The 16,103-nt window shown below is 39.9% G+C and overlaps 1 protein-coding gene across 1 annotated transcript; it reads right to left on the reverse strand.

Annotated features, from left to right (window-relative positions):
* Positions 1-3,043: 3,043 nt before the first annotated feature.
* LOC124266422 (aldehyde dehydrogenase family 16 member A1-like) lies at positions 3,044-15,998 on the reverse strand. Its single transcript, XM_046701231.1, is given in 17 exon segments — positions 3,044-3,914; positions 4,414-4,599; positions 5,111-5,315; positions 6,066-6,233; positions 6,696-6,836; positions 6,838-6,851; positions 7,224-7,466; positions 8,252-8,350; positions 10,290-10,487; positions 11,299-11,343; positions 11,345-11,452; positions 12,273-12,347; positions 12,349-12,536; positions 13,146-13,324; positions 14,077-14,203; positions 14,813-14,915; positions 15,894-15,998. Coding segments are annotated over 17 exon segments (2,481 nt in total). The 5' UTR covers positions 15,996-15,998; the 3' UTR covers positions 3,044-3,614.
* Positions 15,999-16,103: the final 105 nt, after the last annotated feature.

Consider the following 16,103-nt stretch of genomic DNA (forward strand, 5'->3'; position numbering starts at 1 on the left):
ATCAAACAAAATATTCAATGAAATATCTGTATAAAAGCAAAACAAACAAAATAATAGCATGAGCAAATGCTTATGAAAGAAAAAGTATATTAAAAATAAGCTGCATAAGATGAGGAGAGTGTGTGGAGACAGATTGTCAAACAGAACTAGAACTTCCTGGCAGTGACGTTTTAAGTCCAACGCTAACAACAATATCAAGGTCATCACATCAATACGAAGATATATGTCTTAAAGCTGTTAAATACTTTTAAGGCTGTTCAGACTTTGGAAACCTGTAAAGACTGACTGGATAGAATGTTCCAAAGATTCCTGTTCCGGGTAAAATATTACTGACCATGGAATAACAGGGAGGGATCTATTTGAAACATTGAACATGAGTACAGTAAAATAATCACAAAATATTACCATACTGAACTCTTGTCTTTGTGAATGTGTGCATGAAAATAGATGGTTTAACATCTATTTTCAGCAATATCACAGTGGTAAACACAAGTAGGCTTCATCCATTGCAGCCATGTGTGAAGTAAACCTGGTCTTCGGTGTGACGAACGAATGCTTTGACCAGTAGGCCACCCCACTACTCCTTAAGTTTGGTTACTGTGTTTACTTTACATTGTGGAGGAAGGCATGTTCTATCTGAACACAGGTAAGGCATGTTCTATCAGAACATAGATCAGCTGTTTAAGTTTCTGTTCAGGCAGAACTATACTTGTATTACTTCATACAGTTATCTTGTACAGTGAGTGAGTGAGTTAGTGAATAAGGTCTTACACAGCTTTTAGCAAGAGTCCAGCAATATTACACCGGGGGACACCAGATATGGATTTCAAACATTGTACTATCCCACTGGCCTGTACAGCAAGACAAATAGAAGCATAACTTAATACATGCAGGTATGAATTCAAAAGAATCATGTCTGGACTATTTAGAAAAATATTCACTCAACATAGGATTTAGCAGATGCTGTCCACAATTCCAAAGAAAATGCCAGAAAGTGATGAATCAGATGTAGGTATGAATGACTGACTGAGTTTGGTTTTACGCCGCTTTTAGCAATATTCCAGCAACATCACGGCGGGGGACACCAGAAATGGGCTTCACACATTGTACCTATGTGGGGATTCGAACCCGGGTCTTCGGCGTGACGAGCCAACGCTTTAACCACTAGGCTACCCCACCACCCCAGGTATGAATGATGTTGTGATCAGAGAATACAATACATGACAAAATCAACACTGTTAAAGCAGTCATAAAATACACAAATATTTCTACAAATACAGGTATAAGATTATATCTGACAAAGCCATCACCAAACATCATACCAAACATGAATATGATACCTTTGTTTATGAATAACATACATACCCACTCCTCAATAGTTTAGTGCAGGAGGAGAGCACCATCTTTAAATATGCTATAGTAGAATCTGTGTAAACCATATATGTTGAGGATAAAAAATTTGGATTAATCAGGAGTGAGTGAGTGTAGTTTTATGCTGCTCTTAGCAAAATTCCAGAAACATCACGGCAGGAAACACCAGAAATAGGCTTCACACATTGTGCCCATGTGGGGAATCGAACCCAGGTCTTCGGCGTGACGAGGGAATGCTTTAACTAGGGTACCCAACCGCTCTGCATTAATCAGAACAATAGTATGTCCTACTGTAACAAAAGTTACCTGTGTATGACAAGTAAGACAGAAGTAGGCAGCCTGCTTAGTATACTACTCAAAAGAATCAAGGAACTTTTGATTTTCATTTATGACTGTACATATGTTCTTTTTAACATCTTATGAGCAGTGTATATGACCTAGGAGATGTTACTATTACAAGCACTGATACACAATGTTGGAAAAGGAAGGTTGTATTTTGTGACTTAGCAACTTGTGTTCTGCAGTCGTATAATTGTGTAGAAATAACATGTTGGTTATTGGAAATATGCTTTTTTCTGGTATACACAATCACCTACAGAATTCCGGATTATATCAGCACTAGATATGCATACAAAAAAAAGAAAGGCACACCCCTGTATCATCAACAAAATTAAGATAGCACTAATAAAGTTATTGATATTTAACATATTGAATGCAGAATCAGAACAAAGAAACCCATCTAGACAGATCTTTTTTGTTGATGAATTAAAAATTTAAATGCTTGGACCCTAAATAGCTTTAAGTCGGTATTGGATAAACTAAGGTCTGGACAAATACCAGATAAGGAAGAGAGTGCTGTCTACATCGTCTAAATATATACTGGACAAAAATAGTTAGGGATGTATGTACATTTTGAAATTATGAATAATGATCTAATTATTCATTGACACACTGATAAAATATCAATCATAAACATACCAATATCCCTAACTTATTTTGTCCAGTATATTATAGGAATGGGTATTATTGTGTGGAGTCATGGCGAGTCTGTCTGTCATTCCTGATGCTCTGACACAGGCCTTATGTAACACAGCATCCTATTCCGTGAACTACAAATGAACACACATCTTTCCTTGTAACCTCCTACAGTCTTGCATAACTTCATACATTATAATTATGGGTTTTGCACCCTGACGGAAAACAGATATGAATGTTTCTGTGACATGATCAACACAGAGACGTACACTGAGACAGGAACATCATGTTTGAACATAGCACTAGCAATGAGGAGATGCAGGATTCACACAATCGTCAATCAGACAAGTGTTCTGTTTCCACTCATTACAACAGCCACACAACATTCATCTTCAATACTTCACAGGTTTGTACACACCATATTCAAGTCTCTCCTTACAAACCACCTCTTCCGGTCAGCATTCCAATAGACTTTCAGGAATGTGTGTTTATATTTGTTTTTAACTTAGTCATAGTGCCAGTGAGCACCAGTCGATGGATACTAGGTGATTTGGATATCAATTATTATAATTTCTTCCTTAAGAGAGAATGCCTTCAACTGCAGTGATAAACATCTTTTTTGTAAATGAAATGAGTCTCTTCATAAAAGAAGTCAATTGAGGCTGAAACCATACACAGACTGACTGACTGAGTTCGGTTTTACGCCGCTTTTAGCAATATTCCAGCAACATCACGTTCGGCCATACACAGACGTGGTGCGAACAATACTGCTGCCTGACACTGAAGTTGTATGTAGAGCAGGCAGATGCACAGTTATATATCACCTTACACACTTCGTCAATTGAGAAATGTTGATGTGTTTGTGATGCAACCTGAAAAGTCACTGTTTGACTATTTCATGAGAGTCACTATTTTTTACCAACCCATGAACTAATCTACTGGTCAAAAATAGTGACTACACTACATAGCAAGGGTATTCATTCACAAATGGAGGAAGATAGTGTATAAAAATCAAATATAGTGTATACAAATCCATGAAGTACGATGGACTTCACATTTTCAATTCCACAATTTGTATCACATTGTGACAATATTCAAACAGCCAGCAAGTTGTCCCTGAAATGCCAGCCCAGGAACCGCTTCGACATTGGTTAGTTCAGCACCACTCATTAGTTAACACATCTGTGGACCGGTCACGTGACCAGCACCCACCATAACATCCACAACTACTGGCAGCTGGTCGGCGAATACTTCCTGCAATAGCGAGTCTAATTGGCGAAGATGTCTCCCATGGGTATCCATATATTCTTGACCTGTATGGAGTGAAACAGAAACTCCTCCCCTTGTCCTGCCTCTGTGTCGGACCAGTTGCGACTGATGCCGTAGTTGACCCATGTTCGCTTTATGTTGTCAGCAGAAGCATACTCCACAAACTTTGAACCTTCTGCACAGCCGAAGTACCACATGGCCTGGACGTCCTGATGCTCAGCGAGGTATTTGGTGAGATGGTTACGGTCACCGGTGATGATGTTCACCACGCCGCCAGGGAGGTCAGATGTGTCAAACACCTGCAACAGTAATGTCGTCAATGATGTAAATCAACACATTCACAATTCACAACGCAATTCAAACTTCAGACTCATTCAGTAAGGATTGAGTGACTGTTGTTTTCTGCCAATGGTGTAAATTACAGTGACATGCCAAAGGTCGAGTAAGGGAAAAGTCAATTCTTTCTGTATGTGAACAGCTACAATTTCCTGTGCTTACATGCACCATACATCCTTGACAAGAGCATGCGCACCCGTGAAGATCCAGGTTAGAATTGATCTTCAGTAACCCATGCTTGTTGTAAGAGGCGACTAACGGGATCGGGTGGTCAGGTTCGCTGACTTGGTTGACACATGTCATTGTATCCCAATTGTGTAGATCGATGCTCATGCTGTTGATCACTGGATTGTCTGGTCCAGACCCGATTATTTACAGACTGCCGCCATATAGCTGTAATATAGCTGAGTGCAGTGTTAAACAACAAACCAACTACAATGACAAGAGCACGAAGGTACCCACCTGGTACAAGTCAAGGGCTACAAGCGGATGTTTCTCGCTCGGGACAACGACAACAGCGTTTCCTCGGATCACAGCAGGAGCAAAGAGAGAGACAAAGCCTAGTAGTGGATACTCATCCGGACACGCTATACCAATAACTCCCACAGGTTCGTGAATCTTGACAGTAGCTCCATACAGGGTTGTCTCCTGGGGAAAAGATGAGGAACAGTTTCAACGACTTGTTTCTTTATCTCTGTCCAATATCTCATGACAACAGTCCAATGATTCACAGGATATCATGTTCCCAGACAGCATTGAATGAACTTGAGATAAAACCTACCTAAGATACACACACAAAGTTATAACGGAAGCTACTGCCTTAAAGTACATACAATACACATACATCATATATGCAGGAAAATATTCCACAGATAATGTTAACCCAAAACGTAGTTATCCACTTAACCAAACATATCTTTTGAAGGTATTTTCTGACTTTATCCTTAATCTATGGACATTAAAGGTCTAGCTTACTGAACCATAATAAATTTAATGTGCAAGAGGAAGACACAGACTGCGTATATATACATACATAGTTACATACATTATACCACAAACTATCACAGCATGACTCATAGCTGGTCCACTATTATGTACACAGATATCAGGTGGAGAAACGTGACACTTCATCTAGCCCTGATGACAGTGACGGACTCACCTGGACGGCTCCCCCATACTTGTCACAGTATGCCCCCCAGTAGAACAGCCTTTGTACAGCCAGGTCCACTTCCTGTCGGCCAGCGTCCAGAGGCTGACCTGTCATGGCACAGATCCTCTGAGCGATCTCATCCCTCCGCACTTCCAGGTTCTCCGCCATATAGTACACGATCTGTGCTCGGTTGTGTGCTGCACGCTTCCCCCACCTGGCAACATGTACATACCAACACACTGACACACACTACATGGATGCACGGACTCACACTACATGGATTATATAGGATACACTGACTTACACACAAGGGCTGGTACAATACGGCTGATATCCACTGAGTGACACAATATAGGCCTTTATATATTGACTAACCCCTTCCTGGCAAAATGAAAGCACCTGATGGGGGAAAATGTCATGTCCTCATAACACACAGAGTTGACATCAAATTTTCCCCATTATGCATTTAACTTCTAACACCATTCAAACATTCCATACCTGGCACCTGACAGACATCTTGGATTGTACACTCCCTAAGAGCTGAGAATGTATTAAGAATGCACCCTGATCCATTGAACTGGTGCAATAATCTCATTCAATTCAAGCGTGTCCCAGTGTGGAGTTTCAAGTTGCCCATCATTAATAACATATGTTATATTTGGGATTACACTTTCTCAGTAAAGAACTTTTGTTGGGTTGAGTTCCATCTGGGAATCGAACCCACACTCTCTGAGTCAGACACCTAATCACCAGCACACAGCACAGTCAGACACCTAATCCACTATTATATGTACACAGGAAGTTAGCTGTCTAACCCACTTAGCCAGCAGCCGCTTCCTCTCATTATTGTATGTACTATTATATGTACTCTACCCACAGCCAGCGCCCGCCTTGTCATTGAGCTGTCTAACCCACTTAGCCAGCGCCGCTTCCACTCATTATTGCCACTATTATATGTACTCACCCAGGAGCAGCCTTGTGAGCTGCCTCTACAGCATTCCGTATATCCTTCCTGTTACCGTCACCAACATGGCCAACGACCTTCCCAGACAAGCTCAACACGGGTCTGGTGTACTGGCCATCAGGACGCTTCTGAGCCCCTCCGTAGTACATCTTGTATGTCCGGTCAATGCTGGAACGGCCAAATACGAGAACACAGGTAACAAAATCTCACTCATGATAAATCTAAAACTCTGGAATATATATGTATTCTATCAATGTAGAAGAAACAAAATTAAAATTAAAGGTGTCAGTGGTTGATTCGCTTGAATCTGATACTGGTATCTGTATCTATTATAGGTTGCTGAACAAGTGCAAAATACATGACATAGAACGATTTTTATTTGTGAAGGGTGATCCTGTAATTGTCAATGCAGAGTTGTCTCCCTTAATTGCCAGGCCCCCATAGTCAATGCTTCTGAAGTGGCTTTGAAGAGGCAAATATTATGATATCAATATATCTTGTAGCATGCCAAAAGTACCAGCCTCGGACCCAATGTACAGGCCTTTGACCCCTGTACAGATTACTGAGAGTCTGCTCTGAAATTGGACTGTCAAAGGTAAATCAATAGACTTTTTTCTCAAAACACAATACCTTGGCATCTTGACACCGTTGACCTGTATTTCATTCTTGTCAATGTCATTGATGGTGGGCCGACCTGGAACTGTAGCACCAAATGTCTTCATGTTGACTTGCACAATGCCTGGGCGTGGTCGCTCCTGCCACTCAGGGCGCATACTCATACAGGCCCTGATACAAACATCACATTGTCAATGCGGTTCAACACTACTGTATGGCAGGCAATGAAATCAAGGTGAAATCACACAATGTCAAAGATTGCTCTGTTTGTTGTTTCTGCAACAGTCAGCTATAATATGGTAATAATCAAGTCTGGACCAACCAGTAGTTGACATTATGACTTTCCACACGGCCAAGGTATCATGCACCGATCTGATCATCTGATCTGTTAAGCATTGTCACCACCAAACAGTACAATGCCATGACAGAGATTTCCAACTGTGTGACATCAATGTCTTTACAAACAAAAAACAAGCTCTTATCCACAAATTGGTCATGCCTTCATATCCTTCCAACATGTAAACCTGGTTTTGTGGTGCTCACCTCTTTGCCTCCATCTCTGCCGTAGCCGCTCTGCTTGTAGCCCCCGAAGCCAGCCGCAGCATCAAAGAGGTTGTGGGCGTTGACCCATACAGTGCCGGCCTTGATGCTGAGTCCCACCTCCATGGCTAGACTGATGTTCTCTGTCCACACACTGGCTCCCAGGCCATACCGGGTATTGTTAGCCAGGGCTACAGCTTCCTTCGCTGTCCGGAAGGGCATTGCTACCAGCACTGGCCCAAACACCTGGAACATGGGCCATCTTAACCATGGTTACCATGTTGACATCCAACATACCCTCTACCCAAATTGTCCTACAATCAAGCTGTAATTCTATCGTCAAAATGATAATAATGTCTTTCAGAATCTACACAAAGTGTAAATTAACATAAGATCATTTTAAATCTACAATTTATCTACCATGTACTTTTGGGTAGTCTATGGATATGTCATCACAGAAACTTGACATAAGGCATGAAAAACTTAGCTGTAAAAAGACTGTTTCTTGAATTTAAAGTGATGTGAAACATAATAGCATATCAAGTTTTAATAACAGTACACTGACTGACTGACTGAGTTTGGTTTTAAGCCGCTTTTAGCAATATTCCAGCAATATCACGGCGGGGGACACCAGAAATGGGTTTTACTCATTGTACCCATGTGGGGATTCGAACCTGGGTCTTCGGCGTGACGAGCCAACGCTTTCACCACTAGACTACCCCACCCGCCCAACAGTACACTGCGTAAAGTGAATATGTTAATTTGTTAAAGTGTTATTCAGTAATATTCCAACTATATAATCACAATGGTGGCAGCCAGTAAATATGTGTCTGGAAAAGACAATCTAGTGATTGATATCATGAGCAACATTCCATACTGTTTAGTATGATGACACCCACTCTACAAAGACAACATATCTGACTATCCAATCCATTGAGTCACCTCTTATGACCTGTATATGTTGGTGGTGGTAAAGTGTATGTTCATATGAAATCAAAATATGTACATGATATGTACATTCTGCTACTCACCTCCTCCACAACCACCCTGGACACTGTCTGGACATTGGTGATGAGAGTTGGGGGATAGAAGCATCCCCTTGCAGGTACACATGCACTGGCCTGGTACACCTGGAGCATGACGGACTAATTAGGAATGCAGGTATGCAAAACAATGCACTTTACTTTCCTACTCAAAGCTATGGACTTATTTTAAATTACAGATGAAATCTAATCACAGAATAAATAATTTGGGTTTTAAAGTTGGAGAAATTGACACGATCATAAATATTTACCACTTATGTGCCACTTCACAACCAATGACAGTAGGAGACCTGGGTCCCATTCATTTTGATAAGAGCTTCTCGAAAATCTCTCTTAGCTAGACAAGATTGTCGTAAGTGCCATTCATTAACATTAACTTACTTGACTATCTTATCCCGTTATAGATACAGTCAAAATCTAGAGTCCCTGTCTCGAATATTATGCTACTGAAACCTGGAAATTCAACTTTGCATAGACAATTATTGCAGGACTTAGGCTACATGGTTACATTCTTCTTGGTATCTTGATATTTTATTGTTTAATGCCACACTCAGCAATATCCTGGTTATATATGAAATGCCAAAAATATTTTATTCAGAATTTCAAAACTACCAAAAGGCACCAGTACACCACCAGACCAATCTATGTGCCAAGTTTGGTGAAGAAACATTGAACGGTTTTAGAGTTCTGCTCCAGAAAAGAGCACAACCACAAATTTCAGTCTAAGTCAAACTTGTTGCCATGGAAACGCCAAAAATATTTTATTCAGAATTCCAAAACTACCAAAAGGCACAAGTACACCACCAGACCAATCTATGTGCCAAGTTTGGTGAAGAAATAGTGAACAGTTTTAGAGTTCAGCTCCGGATAAGAGCACTACTACAATTTCAGGCTAAGTCAAACTTGTTGCCATGGAAACGCCAAAAATATTTTATTCAGAATTTCAAAACTACCAAAAGGCACCAGTACACCACCAGATCTATCTATGTGCCACGTTTGGTGAAGAAATAGTGAACAGTTTTAGAGTTCTGCTCGAAAAGAGCACTACCACAATTCCAGGCTGTCAAACTTGTTTATATAACAGACACCTATAAACATTCAAGTCTGGATCGAAAGTGACTAAGCAAAGAGTCTGGTCACCCAGCCCCTTTGATAGCTGCCTCCAACCTGCATAGATTGCTAGGGACCTTCTCTTACTGACATGAATCCCACATTGAGCTCTGATGGATGGAGAGAATGTTTTATTAACTTGTCACAGGTTGAACATACATATTAAAAAACATTTACAGGGTGTCATAAGAGGTACAACCTTCAGCAATATTTGACCTATGAGTAGGGGTGGGTATTGCAGAGAATTGTCATATTGCGATATATTGCGATGCAAAAGCATATATTCCGATATGTATTGCAATATATTGCAAGAATTTTCTTTAACAAAAACTACTTATAATCGTGTTAATGCTTGACTTATAAAGCCAAAACACAACAAAATCACCTTGCTTGATTAAGCTTTGATAAAAACTATTAATAATGACAAAATGAAAATGTAAATAATATTTGGCACAAATGAAACAAGGAAAAGAACAATTTAACATCAACATGGTGGTTTCTAGTTTGGACTAGTTTCTCCACTCTCAAAAAATGCCCTGATATTTTTTACTTGACCTGGTCAGGACATATCAGAGATCACTGGTCATTAATGAGTAAACATTCAGATCCAAAACAGTGCGAAAGACTTTAAAAAATTAAGAACACAACTTCAAACCAAACTTAACTTGACTTCCGTGTGAAAAACGGAAATATCCGAAGATTTCCGAATGTTACGAAGTTTTCTGAAAGCATGTCAAAATACGGGTTTCTGATCAGTGTATCGCAATACGTATTGTTTTCATGTCTGAACTGGTAAATACCGGTAAACCAGTTATATTGAGCAGCCCTACCTATGAGACATTGTACATTTAAAAAGATTTAAATAACATAATGGTATGGAATTAGATATAAGCTGGAGTGAAGAAATATTTCTCACCTCAGCCCCTTCGGTCTTGGCTTGCTCTACAAACTCCTCCACAGAGCGCTTCTGACTGTCGTCCACGATGGCTCCCATGTCAATAGCCTTGTCAAGATTGTTACCTAAACGGAAGTGAGTCAGTCTGTCTTTCAGTTTCTGAATCAACTTGTCATAGATAGACTCCTGGGCCAGCAGTCTTGATCCTGCACTGCACACCTGAAATATATTGCAAACAATGCAACTTGAGATCACAATTACACACTGTGTTACTGGCTGTTACAAAAGCATCTTTAAAAGGAATGTCAGACTGAGATTGGTTTAGTGCTGCTCTGAACAGTATTTCAGTTATACCAGTACAAATAATCACTTCCTCATAAACAGGAGGCATTGAAAGGTCAACCCGTGGGTATTTCTTGAAAGATTAGAACAGATATAGAGACTATGACACAAGTGTCTATCTGATATCAATTATCTAATGAACCGAAAGGCAAATGACAGGCAGAATAATCTTTTTCCTACACACCAAATATATCAATAGTTTGTCAACAATCATGACCAAGGTAGAGCATTAATATACCGCACAATGGTAATGAAGTCATTCAAAATCAAAAAGGTTATGATGATAATTAAAAACAAATAACATAAAAAAAATATTCAATAAATACTCTGACATAGCCAAAGGCGTACATGAATTTGACTCCGGCATAGAATAACTTAGAAATGAATTACGATCCGGAAAGTATCCTGTCCTAATTGGACTTTAGGTCATTAACACCAGCTATCTCAGATCAGTCTCTCTTCCACCGATGTGTAAGAAAGGCCTATCTCAGGAATTCAGTAGATCTGTGGCACAGTATACCAAGTGTGTGTGGAGCTACTTGCACATATTTTATTGTTTCTCAAAACAGATGCACCTGTGTCTAATCTAGACAGCACATGGTTGAAGCTCTAAACAACAATTGTAGCATCTACTTCCTGGTGATGTAACACATGGGTCAACCTGAATCTGGAGTGCTACACTACTCACCTGTCCCTGGTTGAACCAGATGGCATCGACAATACCCTCGACTGCCCGAGTCCAGATCAGCTGACTCAAACACAACAACAGGAGATTTCCCTCCTAACTCGAGCGACAGCTTCTTGCCGCTCCCAGCTGTAACATGACGCAGAATCTGTCCAACCTGAAGAGGAAATTGTGAATTGGTAAAGAGGCCCATAAAAAACCTTTCAAGACTTAATGTTGATAACATTCCCCCTCACAACAGCTACAAATCATATAATGACTTTAAAGAGAGTCAGTTTCAGGTAGCTCACAGTCCTTTCAAACAAGTTTTTTGTTATACACAACAAGCTTGATGATGGTATACACATACATGCCGAAATGTTGTTTTCTCTTAACAATAATATGTGTACACTTTGTTCAGTTCCACACAGCACATAAGATAAAACCTTCCTGACAGAACGAATGCTAACAGCATCCCCAACTTACTACAGGCTGACAAAGACCAACAAAACTTGATCATGCAATATGTTATATCCTAAAATCCTTGCCAGTAACATAATCATCATTATAAGTTTACATGAAACAAAGATAAGCGTCTTGTTGAAAAATTTGGGGTGACAATAAGATCCTCTCCATGACAAAGTCAACTGTTTATGTAGATGTTGGTAGTTTGTAGTTTTGAGAAGACGGTGACAGATGAAATGACGTTTAACATCAAATTGAAGTCGATTTCATTTTCATAGCATGCATATACCTGTTGCACATCTATTAGTACCAGCGGACTGAGAAACCATACTGTCTGCAGTTTAACATGGATACCCATTGGGAGGCAAGGTAACAACAAGTACCACATTATAAATCATTTTTGTAAGACATGGTTAAGGATCAGACTTCCTTGCTTCCTCTTCGGGTAACTGCTCTATCCACTAAACCATAGAGGAAGTCCAAGTAAGAGAAGAAAATGGTACAACAAATACAGATAACTTTCTTCAACATACCTCTGTTGATCCAGTAAATGCTACTTTGTCTACATCAGAGTGACACGCCAACTTGCTGCCAAAAGCTCCACCCCCCTGTCACAACGTTGAAGACACCAGGAGGCAACCCTGCCTCGGCACATATCTCAGCGAACAGCAGCGCTGTGAGGCGAGTGAAAGTGGCAGGTTTCAAGATGACAGTGTTGCCCATGGCGAGGGCAGGACACACCTTCCATGTAAGCAACATCAGAGGAAAGTTCCACGGCACAATACCAGCAACAACACCTGTTGGTAAAACACACCTTAGTCAGCACTCGCACAACAAATTAGCTCAATATTTACAGAATACAGGCAATGCAGAAATGACATGTGAAAGAAAGAGAATGATCCATTAATTCTCTGCTTTGCTATGTTTATACTTCCATAATATAAAATCACTTCTCAGTTCGTTCTTCAATGTAGCGGTGGGGTAGCCCAGTGGTTAATGTGTTCGCTCTTCATGCTGAAGATCAGGGTTTGATTCCCCACATGGGTACAATGTGAAAAGCCCATTTCTGGTGTCCCCCGCTGTGACATTACTTGAATATTGTTAAAAGCGGCCTAAAACTAAACTCACTCACTTTAAAGATTGCTTATTTAATCATTTAACAAACTGTCAGACTACAAAATGAAAATCAGGTACATCGCTCACCACAATAACGCAAACCCTTTGATCAATCAGAAAATTGTGCAGTGGAAAGGCATAATTCTTATTCCATTTATGGGACCATAAACTTCAAAAATATCGCTTGGTTAGGCTATCCAATGCCCTGAAATCACATATACAAATTGTATATATCAATACAAATTGGCTATATTAGTGAGCTAGAATTGTAACAGGTTCGTCATGCTCACCAACAGGTTTCCATCCTTTCATCTCTGTTGGCATCAGCTGTGCCCAGCCAGCATGGTGGTAGAAGTGACGCACTACGGTTGGGATGTCTGCATCTCTCGTCTCCCGGATGGGTTTGCCATTATCCATTGCCTCCATCACACTCAGTAGACGCTGATGTTTCTGGACATGCCGGGCTATGCTGTAAAGAAGGAACAAACATTATCATAAGAGTGTTACTAACAGAATACTCTGTTGTTAAAACACGGCCTCCAGTCCTGCATTTTACTGTTAATACATTAACTCTTGTCCTCCACCTAGACACATTCACTTTGCTAATTTTGTTACTATACAAATAATTAACCTCAAGTTAACCCTGATATTACTTATATTTTTGTCTCCAGTCTAATGTCTCTTGAAGTGACTAAAAGAAAAATCTGCAAAACACAAATGTATATGCAAATGTGTATGTGAACAAAATGCTCCCTAATATCACAATTTATCACACTACTCCTGTGTCAACCCAAGTGTGCGAAATAGCCACTGGCCCCCTAGCCTGTGGCTAGTAAAAATCCAGTCAGGCCAGTAAATCTCCACTCACTGGCCAGACTGGCTAGTGGATTTTCATGGGGTCATTTTGTAAATATATCACTTTCTCCGACTTGTTAAGTTGTAATGCACTTTTAAATCATGCAAGATTATGGCCTGATAAAAATGTTCATCATATTAGCAGCTTAATAACAAAACCTGTGTCAATACATGTCTCTTATTCTTATCTATTTTTGTAAGCTTTCCCTTAGTTTCTACATTCAAATTTCAAGCTAGCAAATTATTTTGTGGGCTTGTAACTTTCAGGCATAGCTAGCCCGACTGGCTAGCAAAATTTGGAAACTATTTCATACACTGCAACCCTATCCTACAAGTCCTAGAACTAAAGTAAAAGCTGAGCTCTACCTGTACAGATGTCTGGCCCTCACATGAGGGGGTGCATCCCGCCAGTCATCCAGTGCATTTCTGGCTGCACGAACAGCACATTCAACATCTGCTTCCTCACCCTGGATTGTTGAAGCCAAGGTCTCACCTGGAAATACAAATACATAAACAGAGCTACAGATAACTTTTGGGGTCATTGAGTTATGTACTCACTTGTGTTCATCTCAATTGGGTATCCTATATTTGTTTTTGAGCAACCAAATAAATTGTACTCACCTCACTCAAACTCAATTGGGTATTTTGCCATTTTCCATTAATTTTGAAAATGTAATAAAGTTTAAATGTTAGTGTTTGTTATTTATATTTGATCTGTAATATGAGAAACGATAAGAAATACTGCAAGTTGCCAAGTTCATGTCCTGAAATAGAATCTCTCAATATACCTCAGTTATTTTATCTATCCATCGGCACGCAAGCTAAGATTTGACATTTTTGTGGGTACGCATGTAAGATCACATTTATTGAGTATTTACAAAAATGCAAGCGTACTTGTATGCAATAGACTTAATAGAAATTGAGTTTTCACATAAATATTTGCATAATTTACGCAGATACACAGGTTTATCTGTACCTCAGCATACATAACTCTACTTCAGTGCATGTGATTCTTTGTGAACTTTATCATGAAGCTTTCTGAGCTGCCTTCGTCTAAACTCTACATACACTAGCTTTCAGATTTTTAAATTGTTTACACTACCTGTTGCAGGGGACTTTGTTTGGTAATATTTGCGTCCCTCCGGTTTGTGCCACTTTCCATTGATGAAATGTCCGAATTCTCTCTTATGGTCATCCAGCCAGGCCTGTAAGAGAAAATCATTGTAGCCACCACTGATGCATTCAGAGAATAAACATGTTTCATTACTGACCATTATGAGAAAGGAAGGTTATAGTTGAGGTTAATCTGATAGTAATAGTGATCTTGGTGATAACAAAACAAACAAATCACCTCCAAAAGAGAATAAAATCCTATTCATCCCCGTCGATTCATGCTCATATTACCTTTACTTGCTCAGCCACCGTGGCTTTCACAATAATGGAAGTCAGACAACTGATAGTCTGGACTGTGGAATTTGTGTACCCCTCTGATAAGTGTAAATTGGCACGGCTCCCACGGCTGAAAGCTATGAATACATAGAGGGGTACGCAATGTCCACTACCAGTTGTCTGACTTCCATTTTTGTGGAAGACGCGGTGGCTGTATGGGTTAAACAGCTGACCTTAAGTTTAATCCCAAATATAACATATGACCACTTTCTGAATGTAAGCAAATCTTGAACTGAATTGAAGCAACAAAGCTACCATGATACGAAATGACATGAACTGACCTGGGATACTTAGGACATAATCTGCCCTTGAATTGAAATATTTATTGGGTAAACAACTCCGTGTTCAGCAAGCTTGATACGAGTAGCTTTGCCTTACAGAGAGATGTGCCCCACTTATTGGACTTCAGTTCCTAACATGGATATGGCCTTTGCACTCTTTTCCTGTCAACAATACAATGCATGAGAGGCACTGTAACAGTCACTTGAAAAGTTGAAAACTTTGAAAATATGCATTTATATTAATGAGATATTTACAGTGCAAACTCGATGATAACCTTACAGAATCAAGGTCAAACAACCAATTAACAGATCCGACAAATCAGCAGTTTGGTGATAATCGAGCTGGGCCTAAGGCTAAGTTGATTGACGGCCTAGTTTAAGACCGGCTTGCGTTGAACAGAATACCACTTTCAGTTAAGTTTAATTCTTAGCGCAACAAAGAAAATACATCACCTTTGCGACATTGTCAGCTTCTGGTGCCGGTCCGTAGCTTAAACTTTCGAAAATATTTGACACACTATTGGAAGTTTGCCCACTCGCACCTGTGGCAGCCATTTTGAGAAGGTCAATGACGTTCCACCGTTGCTTACTTAGAACGACGTTGATTGGTGTAAATAATTCGGTCATTTGAGGTCAAGGTCTATAGCTGTAATCTTAACGGTG

Source organism: Haliotis rubra, unplaced genomic scaffold, assembly GCF_003918875.1.
Source record: "Haliotis rubra isolate DU_JTF1 unplaced genomic scaffold, ASM391887v1 Scf1256, whole genome shotgun sequence".
Lineage (NCBI taxonomy): Eukaryota > Metazoa > Mollusca > Gastropoda > Lepetellida > Haliotidae > Haliotis > Haliotis rubra.